This window comes from Ascidiella aspersa, chromosome 9 (assembly GCF_963924565.1).
Source record: "Ascidiella aspersa chromosome 9, kaAscAspe10.2, whole genome shotgun sequence".
Classification (NCBI taxonomy): domain Eukaryota; kingdom Metazoa; phylum Chordata; class Ascidiacea; order Phlebobranchia; family Ascidiidae; genus Ascidiella; species Ascidiella aspersa.
The window spans coordinates 16072125-16085008 of record NC_139455.1 but is presented as its reverse complement, the minus strand read 5'-3'; the positions used below and the strand labels follow the sequence as shown (position 1 = coordinate 16085008).

The following is a 12884-nucleotide window of genomic DNA, read 5'->3' as shown; positions in this document are numbered from 1 at the left end:
TGTGCCTTGAACTTTATCACATTGCCTGCCATTTGTTTTTATCACTATCACAATATTAATAATATGAATATTATGTCTCATGGGCAAACATACTATAACACAAACAACTGTAATTCATTATATTCAATTTTTATGTCAACATATTGTTAAGTAACATCTATGACCCTTATTGTGGCTTGCATTCGTTTTGATTGGTTAAAGTTTTATATTTGCAGATGCTTTATGTTAATCTTGTATTTGATGTATTTATATATTTGTCGCGCTTTCGTTTGTAATGAAATGTATTTTCACTCAATAACAAAATATCAAGCTGGGCAAATAAAAACGTTGTGCTATATTTTTGCAGGAAGAAAAAGTAGAAAAATGAGACAAGTTAGACTATACAGTTATGAGTTTACTTTGAATATCAAGTTTCGAAAACTTTGTCTTATAAAAGTCTAAAAAGTCTAATACCGTACCATTACCACATCTAAAAGTTGCATAAGGACCGCAACAAGCAAAAAAATCCGCTGGCCGGATAACGGTTTGTACTGACGTTCGCATATCGTTTAAAATAATGGAATTTCTATATAGATTTGACAGAAATTGCACGATGGTAAAAACCGAAAAAGGTAAAATTTGCAAAGTTGGCAAAAGTAGATTAGTTGGAAAAAAATATAGTTTGTGGAACCTTAGTCTGTTGACCCCTCCTTCTGTGTAAGGTCATTGATCAGCACTGATCACCAATGCACAACTTCGCACTAATTCAAAATTGAACCAATTAAACGAAAACTGTTATTACATCGCGGGCCTCATTAAAAAGTTGTAGGCTACACGCCTGAATTAGAAGCATACTTTTAGTTTGTCTGAAAATTAGACAAAGATCGAGAACGATGCCGAATTTTAGATCGGTTACTTGGAAACCGATCCCATTTATATTGAATTAATTAAGGCATGTTTTAACAATTATTCACAAAATTAAATTTTACAGAAAAAAGTTGCATATACATAGACCATTAGTTGACTTACTTATTTTTTAATTTAAAATCAAATGATGCTGGAATAAGAAAAACAGTGCTTCCTAAAAATGCTGTGAGCAGGGGCTGATTTAGTTGGGGCACCAGGCAATGCCCCAGCCCCCAACTACTTTTTTCGCCAACTTTTAATATGTTAATACAAAGAAAAGTTTTAGCCGTGTTTAAGTCCGTTTCGCGTTAACTCGATCATATCAAAGGCGCTGTGCATCCCGCTGCATTCTATATTCAGTGACAGAACTGTGGAGACGGTGAAAAACAACCTGAATCCGATTTCCTATAGTCTAAGAGTCCGGTTCGTTTATCCAATACAGCCTATTTTTTATCCATTTACACAACTAAAGCTGGACAATTTTTTATCCATTTTACGTAACTAAAGTTGGATATTAAGCAATCCACTCATCCATCCTCAATACTTTGTGGGCAAATTCTATCATATGCTATTCGACCTTTACAATTTACAGTTTGTGGTGTAATCATTTTCGAAATTCGTTACTGCGCATGCGCACGATGGTCTCAAAACTCGGGTAGTTTTACTTAGTCTTCCTTGTGACCCGAAGACCGAGGATCGCGTTAAAATTTTTTGGCGAAAATCCTATGCCAAAAACGGCTATTTTGCATTGTTAATTTGCTGGGCCAGCGATTCACTATAGTGCGTAAACAAAGTACATTGCCTTCATAAGAAAAAGTTTCGCACGCTTATGAACTTCACTAGTGGACCGGGCACACATTTTGAGAATAAATTATGTTGAACCGAAGGTTGCTTGTTGAGCTATTTCACTATTGTTTTTCACCAATAAATTTCAATATACGTTCCCCAAAACAATAGTAGCCAATATATTTCTATTTTTTTCGTGCATTTATACCAGAGGCCGCTGCTGTACAAAAGCAAATATGACACATCCAAGGTAAATCGATCGTGGATTTAGTTTTAGTACACTTAATGTAGATTTAAGAAGTTTAAATATACCTAAATATTTCAATAACAATGGAAACTCTTTCCCCCTAAAAACAATTTAGGCACTTATTCTGTATATCTAAGTACATTTAACGTTGCTATTTGGGCCGAGATCAAGCAAGCAAAAGTATAGTTTGTTGCCATCTTTTGTAATAATTAATTAATTCCCCATCTTTACTCCAAATAAACGTTTAAAAGGATGCTATGCAGGAAGCAGATTAATGACAGGGTTTCGATATTTTAAAGATATTTTATGTGATAAACTGACTGGGAAGTAACAAAGACAACGCAAAGCAATACGACTGAATACGTAAATACAGGTATAGCATGTACCGGATATAGTTGACGTGTGAAAAATGCAATGAAAAACTACGACTAAAATATACTCTCAAGACAACTTTTAAGCGCGTAAAATACAAAAAGTTGTCTATTGAAGAAAGACAGAAAACAGTAACAAAATTGCTTCGATTCTTTTGAAGAAACAGTAAGAAATTTTCATTCGTTGAAGATACGGTAAATATAAATTATGGCTTTGAAGAAAACACGGATTTGTTACAGCACACTAACTTACTTTGCTGTGAAAGAGAAAGGAATCAAGCAAAAAAGCACGATACGACAAATAACTTTCTGCATGAAGAAACACGTATTTCACGCATCTGAAATTTACCATCGCAACCGCACAGTTTAAAGCTAAAAGGTTAGTTTTCCATCTGGAGTGCTTCAAAATCCAGTTTTAACTGCTTAGTAAGTTTTGTTTGTAAGAGTATTGGTCCAACAAATTTACTGTAATAGTAAACCAGTGATAGGAATTGGAGTAAACAAAAAATGAGATTGGCGACTGAGGAATTGTGGCAAACATTTACGCACCATGTTTTACGGCTTTCGGCCTTGTGCATATAGTGATTCCAGATTATAATCGCGTCGGTCGGCCTTACCAAAAAAACGACTTCGGCCTTTGTTTTGAAACAAATACAAACAAAACTAGTTACATCAAAACATTTCTTAAGAAACATAATATTAATGAAATTTGCTGCTCTGGCAATTCATTTTATTTTTCCCAAAGTTTTGACGCAGTACACATATCGCCTTCATTGGGTTCAATGTCATTCACGGCTTGCTTACGTCGAACAAAACATAACATTGGGAGCACCAAAGAATTTACCAGAGGAGCTATTTTTTTAATATTACTATTTATACATATTATATAGGGTTATCTTTTAAACGACGTAGTGCATTAGGAGCTTATAGGATGTAACCACAACGAAACTTTGTTCAGTAAATGACACGCTATACTGCCGAGCATTGAAATTTCCGTTTACGGCAAATTTAACTGATGGATTTTTTTAAACTATAGTTGTTCGAAAAAATGCCAAAAAAATTTGTACAGCGAATCGCATTACAATTATTTATTTTAGTTTTGAGACTTTTGGACTATATTTCGTTTTATGAATTACTTTTTTTGAGATAGATGGCGTTCAGTGCATAAAAAGAGATGTTAACATCTTGTTTTGCACATTGTTGAGTAACACGTGTGCTTGTGTAAACAAATTAAATCCTGCTGACGCGACATAAGGTAAAAGCTTTGGTTTGCTAGTTTAGGTAAAGTTAAATTCTAAGGTTTGTAATGCAATAAATTGTGTGAAAATTTGTTTAAGTCTTTTCGATAAAAATATTCGCCGTAAAATTTTTCGCCGTCCTTAAAACCTAATATATCTGCATAAAAATATTTAAAATATACAGTAAAAATCGTTTTTAACGAAATTCTAAAAAATATCTAAAATTTTGGTATTTAACTAAAGCCAGTATCTATGTATAAAAACATAAAAGTAATCACAATGATGATATTACTGCATTCTTACGACAAATCTTTGAAGATACTTACCAGAAGCAAGTGATGTGGTGAAGTATGTAGAGTAAAAAAACACAAATATCCCTACGATTCGACTGCCATCAAAGAGTGTTGCGTATAAAACCATTTGGAAAAATCCTTTGCACCATAAAGTGTATTTGCACTCTATTATATTATATAGGTTTTTATCAACCAAATGGGTTGTGTTTTTTGCAATGCATTTATAGGCGTTCTGATAATAATAACCTATAAAGTTGGCCCCTATCAAATCTGTGTGCCACTAACAAGCTTGGCTACGTGTGTTCTACGCGTTGCTATTTTTGCCCATGAGCGCAACATCGGCGTCCACCATTTCTTCGACGAGCGAGTCGAACTTCACGGTCGGTTCCCACCCAAGCGTCTTCTTCGCTTTCGAATAGTCGCCCAGCAGAAATTCGACCTCGGTCGGGCGATAATACTTTTCATCGATAGCGACCCGCGTTACGCCGGTCTGGGCGTCCACACCAATCTGAAAAAGGAAAAGAAATAGTGAAGAAGTGTTTCTTTTTGCAGATTACCGGGACAGATCACCAGGCAACCGCCTTTCCGCCTTTAGCTTTGAAATGAATCATCGAATATTTTCTGCAAAGTGTGTTAACGCGAAACGTTAAGTAGCTCTGTTTCCTGTTAGAACAGAGACCGACACGTAAACGAATAAGTTAAATGACTGCAATATATAGGTCGGTCGGGAAGGAAATCCTGTTACAATGAAGATTAGCATTCTAAGTTGGAAGAAGTAGGACGCAAACACTAATCGCCATGTTAGTCATTAAACAAACAAGCTTTTATTTGGTCATGAAATGGTCAGTATGCGATCCACCCAAAAAAACAGAGATCACTATAACTGTAGTATTTTAGCTTGATAATGAATTGTAAAGCCAAAAAGGCCGAGTCGATCGAAATCATCTTGATTATTAAGACGAGCTTGTTTCATCTCAAGTTAATGTCACGCTCGTATCGAAACGTCCTAAGAATGAAGATGATGTCGATCTACTGGACCTTTTTGGCTTTGCAATTCATTACCAAGCTACGTTACAGATCCGTGCATAGTGTACCCAAGTAGTATTTTAAATGTATAAATAAAATTCAATAAGACATCAACTCTTTCGATAAAACACACCTCGTCGACGCCTTTGCCCCTCCACTCTATTTCCACGCCAACGTGCTTGAAGGATTTTTCAACAAATTCCCTTACGCTGTGGGTTTCGTTGGTGGAAAGAACGTAATCTCCAGGTCTTCGATGGAAAGCAAATCAAAAGATTCGTAAATGGCTTTTACCCACGAAACGGCGTTTAAAACGCGGGTGAACAGAGATAAAAAAAAATGCGTTTGATTTGGTTTGAACCAGTGGCGTATCCAGGGGGAGGGTTTTGGGGGTTCGGACCCCCCTTTTCGGAAGTGACATTAACGTTTATTGTTCGTTTTTGTCAGGGTTTACCTCACCGTCCGAAGCTGCGTGTTTTTTTCAGTGTAATTGGGTCACACGTATTGCTAATGCGAAACCAAAATCAAAGGCAAAACGCCTTTTTCGTTTCTTGTTTGGTCAACCGTAAACGCAGGATATATTTTTTGTCTTTCGCCTTTCGTTATTCGTTCGGGTTGGCTGATGAACAAGTGGGTGTTCGACAATTAACAACAGTCAATCAAGCGGTCGCTGTAATTAATAGGGCCCGCTGCCTCTTTAACAAACTATACACGAGTCAATTTAAATACTTTTTGAGTATTTTAACTACGTAAGTGCGAATATTTTCGCGCTTCGCGCGAATGTTCTTTTGACGTCCGGATTTTACGTTTTGATGCTGTCTATTGAACTAGATTAGCGCTTCTCTACCGTTGCGCCGTGGAGACTGCCAAGTGCCTCGCGGCCAAACGGAAAACGTATTTAAAAATATTGGACATATATTTTTCAACATTTCTTTTATTTTTATTTTCGGCAATGTAATAAAAACTTGCAAGAAATTTTAAACAATGCCATTCCCCCCCCCCCGCCCCCCCCCCAAAACAAAAAAAATCGCGCTCGCTTCGCTCGCCAGGTGTGTACTCAGTTGAAAAGGTTAAAAACACTGAACTAGATTAACTATTGAAGTGGCGTTTTTGCAGATGTTGCGCTAATGAAATAACACCGGAGAAACCCGATCTTCGTTTAGTATTGCAGGTGGCGAAAGACGTGCTTTTAATTTAGCGTAGTCCCGTAAATGGATTTACCAAAATCGATCACATATATTTCATGGACTTGTTTTCGTTTTTCTCCTGAAGTTAACGATTGTACACTAAGCGGTTTCGCAGCTGGCGCCTGGCAGGAGTGTCAACGATGTACGTGTGACGTTGTGTTTTGCGTCTAAAAGTTTGCTTTTGCTGGACGTTAATTGGCTGTTTCTGACGATTTTTTTAATTATTTATGACGTCATTACAATCGCTGTTTTATGACGTCATGTCTGTCAATATTTTATGACGTCATTTACGTCAGACGGAAAAACGGGGAATTCCCGAAGTTGAAAATTCGGGACCCCTCCCTTTTTGGATTTCTGGATACGCTCCTGGTTTGAACCCAAAATTTTATCTTCTCCAATGTTATAAAAATGCGGATAATATAAAGGGCAGGCAAAAATTGCGTTTATATTGAAATAAGTCTTTTCTCTGGTTTCTTGGTATTACTGCAGATGATAAATTGTGTTCGCTTATACCGCACGTACGCACAACAAACGAAGCGCAATTACTATAGGTTCTAGCGCCATACAGTTGCAGGTGAAAATAAAAGCTGTTAGTTAATGTTTGAATTAAAGAGAGCGAGAAGTTACGGTAGTTTCTAAAGATGATTTTAGTACTATTAATTTAAATGTTTTAAAAACTAGCATTCATTTCGTAAAATTCGAAATCATAGTTATCCCGCAATAACAAGTAACTCACTACCATACTATACAATACGGTACACGTTTATACACTATACACGTTAATCGCCAAAAATGCTTTCTTAACAGTATAAAGACTCGATTATATTCGTCTCATAGTTGCTAGCACCTGTGTTCAATTTTTATGACTTTTTTGTCAACGATAATTTTCAAAGTACGTTAGAAAACATTTTTTTTAACTGTCACAAAATATAAACTTACTCGTCATGTTGCAACATTCTCCACATTCCCTCCACGTAGTCCCTTGCGTGACCCCAGTCTCGTTTGGAGTCCAGGTTTCCAAGGGTCACACAATCTTCATAAAATGTTAATCTTTAGCTTGACACAAACAAAACCTGGCCTTAACTGTTCTGATTCAAAAGGAAATGTATCAAAGCCTACTACTAAAAACTAGGTTAGATTGTAACCGTCTAAGTATGGCATATATTTCTTTTTTTAAACAATTTTATATCCATAATATTTTTTGGACAACATCTCCATTTACGAGTGCTTTCGAAAAGATAACACATAAGTTGACATTTTTCCAACCTTGCAAACCAAGATGAATTTTCGCCACGCTCCTCGTGATCTTTCTTGTCACAAAGTTGAAGCCTCTTCTTGGACTTTCATGGTTAAATAAGATTCCGTTGCTGGCATGCATGCCATATGCCTCCCTGTAGTTGACCACAATCCAGTAAGCATAAACCTTGGCAGCAGCATATGGGGACCGAGGATAGAAAGGCGTGGTTTCTTTTTGAGGGATTTCTTGCACCTGTCAAAACATTAAAATTGATATTATTAAAAATGGAAAAGCTTTTGTTGGAATGTACAAGTAAAACTCATAGGTTTTGGATTCTATAAAGATACACCCTAATGTTTTGGAATGTAAGAGTCTTTACAGCTGTATTTCTAATAAATTGTGTTACCAATTTACGTCTGCTAAACAAATATTTGCAATATTAAATTTTCATGAAAGTTCTTAAATCAAAAACTGAAAAACGTTTTTAAAACTAAAATGTTATAGGCAATATATATAAACTTATTTTTATATACAGTCAAAGGTGTTAATATTAATGTGGACCACTTAATCTTGCCAAATACGTCGGTTTAGGGCTCTTTGAAAATATTTAAAAAAAAAGAAAAAAAAGCAATTATTCTTACAAATGCAGCACCACATTTATTCAAATAAATTTAAATTACAAAATACTATTGGAGAAGTTCAAAGGATAAATCTGCAACATTTTTATACAGATATAATAAATTATAATCATATATAGTTTTGGTCAACCGACTACTGTGCATGTAAAATAAGAATCATGGCCGCTTTATCCAATTTTTTTTAATAATTTAGCACATTTGTTCCAGAGCTTTTTGTATCAAAATTGAATTATAAGTATTTCAAGATTAAAGAGTGAAAATAATATGAAAAATATTTCTGACAGCTATTTGTCAATTAATGGGGAAAGAGTATGGCAGACTGATTATGCATAGACATTGGGCATACTCTTCTTCACTGGCCATTTTGTCTTGCAAGGGTAATTTTCATACCTTTAGGCTTTAAGGTTGTCTTGTTTTAAACAGATTGTTTTTTACCAAGACAGAGCATACTTTGCAATCTTATTGAAACAAAGATTTACAAGGGCCCGAAATACATTTGAAACAAGCTTACTTTTCCAAACATTTCACTTGTGGAAGCCTGGTAGAATTTTACACGATCTGTCATGCCACAAGTTCTAATTGCATCCAATAAACGAAGGGTTCCAACTCCATCTACATCAGCAGTGTATTCAGCAAGATCAAATGACACCTTAACATGACTCATGGCTCCAAGATTGTAGATTTCATCAGGTTTCACCTTTAGAAAAAGTAGGTCACTTAACCTTTAGATATTAATTTATAAATATAGTAGGATGATCACAGACAAAATGCATTGAAAAATCAATTAGGATGATAAGTATCTACTTCCTGGTTTATCAGTTTTTGTAACTTCTTGCTGTTTAGACAATTTATCAAATTACAGTTTGTTTATGTATCAGTTATGTTATAAGTTTGGTACCTACCATGATTAATATTATTTACATGTCAATTTTAAACAAATTGCTTGAGATTTGAATGTATACAAAAAAAACACCTTTAAAATCTGTATCAGTTTTAAAATTAGGTATATTGTAATGTACTTCAATGCGGACAATCATGCCTATGTGGTTTGTAAACATGTAGTCTTGCAGGTGGTTAGTCAATCGCCTCAAATAATTGATAAATGTCAGTATATCGAGATGTCATGTCCCCCTCTGAATCTTATTTAAAGTTTGCATTTAAAACCCATTGTAATGCAGTCCGCTATAAAAAATAATTGCCCACCCCTGTTTGCCCTAAATAGACCAGGGGTGTCTAACGCAAACATGTCAGCGTGCTAATTTTTATCTTATATATCACTTCTTTATGTGCCAAAATTTCATAACCAATTCTTTTTAATTAATAAACGTTTATTAACACATGAAAAACATTTTCTTATTTAATCAAGCAAACAATTCATAATTGACAAAACAGCTTCTTTGCAAAAGTTTGTTTTCAGCCAAACAAGCTGTGTAATGGAAATGCGCATTACTGTACTAAATGTCCTGTCAGTGAGCTGACTTTTGCTTCTTCACACACAGCTATATAATTATGTGAATACCTCCACTACAGTATAGTGGTATAATATCAGAAGTAATTTTTAGTTGTCCTGATTAGCAAATTGTTTTTAATAATTCGGTAATCTTTGACAATTGGCTGAATAACAAATTAAGTATTTTTGGGGACTTGCATGCCATATTTTATTAGGTAGCGTGCAACATTTGGCTTGGGTGCCGCGTGTTGGACACCCCTGTTAAAGACAGTACATTTACTTTACTTCTAAAATTGTATTAAGCAGAAGAATTACATCAGGACCAAAACTTTTTTATCTGTCACTAATTTAATTGATGAAAAAACGCGATGGTGTTGTCATCTACTAAATTACACCCATATTTAATTGCAAAAAATATGGGTCTGACCCTGATTAAAAGTTCTAATAAAATGTATAAAAAGTACATGTTTAAACAACAAAATTGTCATTACCTTTCTTTCACTCTTTCATAAATGGTTTCTGTTGTTATATTTTCTGTCATATGAGAAGTGATAAGTAAAATCAGCCTACCTGGTTAATAATTTTAACAAGGCAACTGCTGTCGGTAAGATCTCCATAGTGCAATATCATCTTGCCTTCCTTGTGAGTTGCTCGATCAGCATACAGATGCTCGATTCTAGCTGTGTTAGGCTGACTTGCCCTTCGTACAATCCCATGAACAACATAGTCTTTTTCAATGAGCAGTTCAGCCAAATAAGAACCATCTTGGCCAGTAATTCCTACAAAAAATATACTTATTGACATGTATTATAATATGGACATGTTAATACAAAAGTTAAGGTACTTTTAAACAAGACAGTAATAACATGAGAAATTTTGATGGGGTAGTATAGTGAGAAATTATTGTATAAAATAACAAAAGCATCCTGCATATATCATTACAGATTTTAAATCATATTACACATACCTGTTACTAATGCAATCTTTCTCCTTTGTTTGTTTTCTTCCTCTTTGCAACTTAAACCACCATTGGCATTCACAGTATCAGACATTTTGAAGAAAATGGTACAAAAAAAAATAAAAATTGAAGAAAATCAGCCTGGAAAAGCAAATATTACATTGATTAAGCTCTGCATCGAATCAGCCTAAAGGTATTTAAATGTAAATGACTTAGATATCTACTGAACACCATGTTTTCACAATTAGCTGTTCTGGTACAAGTACCTCAGATTCTTTTTTTTTTTAATGGCCTGCTCTACAGGGGAATTCAAATTTACACCATCTGCGACGTTTCACTATTTGAACTGTTTACAGGCAGCATCTGGCATCACACTCTATGGAAGAGCAAACGCGCTTTCGCTATACAGATGCGACTCTATTAAAAATACATGCAAAAATGACGGTGTGGCACGCTACATATCTGTCGAAACACCGTTTTATGGCGAAAAGGCACTCTGACATCTGATCTATAAGCCTCCTTTCCGTACAGGCAATTTTATATTGTGTGGATGCCACGTCGCCGACACAGAACCGTCACATGCGCGTTGTCGCGTGGAACAATAATTTGAATTGGAGCGGAAAGAAGCCGGGACTGCAGTTCCTTTAGTGGGCAATTCAACCTCGCGCGATGGCACAGCGTCCTATGGGTTGTGAGGAACGCATTTGAGAAGCCAAAAGCCCTCAATTTGCGATAACCTTGATTGGCCATTAAACCCAGCATTTTAATTTAATTACCCCTACAATCGAGTTTCATGAATTGTAGAGGAACCTTAAGGAAGTCAGTTTAATTTTTTGAGCTGTGGTTGCGAACGCCCTCCTTTGTTTACCTATCAACAGCGGCGGTCCAGTTTGATTAACTCGGTGACTCATCACAGCTTGCCAGTGACGACATCAACGCAATCCACTTGGTTTACTTTAAAGGTCATTGACACATATACCTTATATTGAATGAAAATTGGGTTTTACGTAAACTATTATAATTAAACTCAAAACTTGCTAAGATGCAAAATGATACTCAAAACGGAACGAGTTCGGATTTTGTCAGTTTAAACCAGGGGTGGGCAATCTTATTAACACAAGGGTCAGTAAACAAATGTAATTCTTACAGGAGGGCCGCACATCAAATAAACACTTATTCATATTTCAGCTTTTACTAGAAAAACTAATGAACTTCTAGTCTGTAACTACGGCAGTTTTGTCGGAGCTGTCTACTTGTGGATTCGGAAATAACTTTTCCTACAATTCCAATGACGCCTTTCTCGTACGGATCGGCTCAGTACAATTTAATTAACAGCTTTAATTCAAAACCAGCTGTTAAACATAACATCTTAGCAATATGCTTTATCATAACAACGTGACAAAAGTACAACTTTATGAATAAAGATTGTTTTGTAATAGATGCTTCCCATTCGAGTTCAACTGCATATTAGTGTAGCGACTGTAGCGGTGTAGCCTATGGGTTACATCGCACTTCAAACAGGAAACTGATAGAACAAAAGTCCCAACATGGTGCACACTCATAGCCTTATTTAGGGAAAAAAACTGGAAGAACGTGAAGGGCCGCACGTTGCCCACACCTGGTTTAAACATTTAAGCATGCCAATGACGTGACTTGGATTTGACTTGTATCGCAATGACTTGGACTATTTTTAGTTGGAAACTCATCATTTGGTGATGACTTGAAGTTATATCATTTTAAAATGATTTGTTTACAATAACAGGGATATAAATCTTAACATATGATGTTACATTTAACGGCATAACGTGACGTCGGCCAAGTAATTTTAGGAAAGTGTGGTGTTTTCGAGAGAGCTGTAGATAGGGTTAGTCTAGTGCCCTAGTATGACTGTGAAACGGACATCCTGTATCTTTATTCAATTAGCAATACCAAACACAACAAAGCTTTTAGCAGTTAGGCTACAATGTATAAGGAAAATGTCAACTGACTCAAAATTTGGATGTTTTAGTTAACTCCTCGACAGTGTTGCAAACAAGTTATTTGAAAAATAACAAAAGTCCAAAAGTCATTTCTTTTTTCAAGTAAAGCCATTATGAGAGCAAGTCCACGACGTAAATATAAAACGATAAACCAGTGGTCGGCAAACTTTTCTTGTCGCGGCCCAAAATACTCTTTTCAGAGTTATTGGAGGGTAAAACCACTATACGAAACAGGGTGGATCCAGGATAGGCCTATTTGTTTTGAGTTGGCGACAATGACGTAAGTAAGTAGGCAGCTAAAATCCAGTTGGCAAACGTTTTGGTTACATACTTTGTTGCATTGTATAAATAAAATTAATAGCAATCACTTCCGTGGAAATAAAAATCAAATTAGGTGATTGCCTTAATTAAAATTAATTACTTTTAGGTTTAAGAACTTCTTAAATTATTTTGTCGCGCAAAATTTAGACAGAGTTCGTAAAACATCGCATGTAATGCAACGGTTTTAACCGTAAACAGTTTTCAGTTTCAAACAAGATTTTACTTACGTTGGACGCAGCATGGTACCAGGATTACGTATATGCTGAATATT

At 35.5% G+C, this 12884-nt stretch overlaps 1 protein-coding gene across 1 annotated transcript; it reads right to left on the bottom strand.

Annotated features, from left to right (window-relative positions):
- Positions 1–2111: 2111 nt before the first annotated feature.
- LOC146133243 (GDP-mannose 4,6 dehydratase-like) lies at positions 2112–10456 on the bottom strand. Its single transcript, XM_083396455.1, has 7 exons — positions 10323–10456; positions 9926–10134; positions 8417–8602; positions 7297–7519; positions 6970–7063; positions 4980–5094; positions 2112–4328 (listed from the first exon to the last, which is right to left on the bottom strand). Exons 1-7 carry the CDS (start codon positions 10405–10407, stop codon positions 4125–4127), a joined length of 1116 nt encoding a protein of 371 aa, XP_083252581.1. The 5' UTR covers positions 10408–10456; the 3' UTR covers positions 2112–4124.
- Between the last annotated feature and the right edge of the window lie 2428 nt (positions 10457–12884).

What these genes read in the sequence shown, in the direction of transcription:
- LOC146133243 (XM_083396455.1), bottom strand. Translation starts at nt 10,407, where the DNA reads ATGTCTGATACTGTGAATGCCAATGGTGGTTTAAGTTGCAAAGAGGAA. An exon ending in AAAGATTGCATTAGTAACAG is followed by an intron (nt 10,135 to 10,322) that starts GTATGTGTAATA and finishes TATTTTTTGTAG; the next exon opens with GAATTACTGGCCAAGATGGT. An exon ending in AGAATGTTGCAACATGACGA is followed by an intron (nt 5,095 to 6,969) that starts GTAAGTTTATAT and finishes TTTCCATCGAAG; the next exon opens with ACCTGGAGATTACGTTCTTT.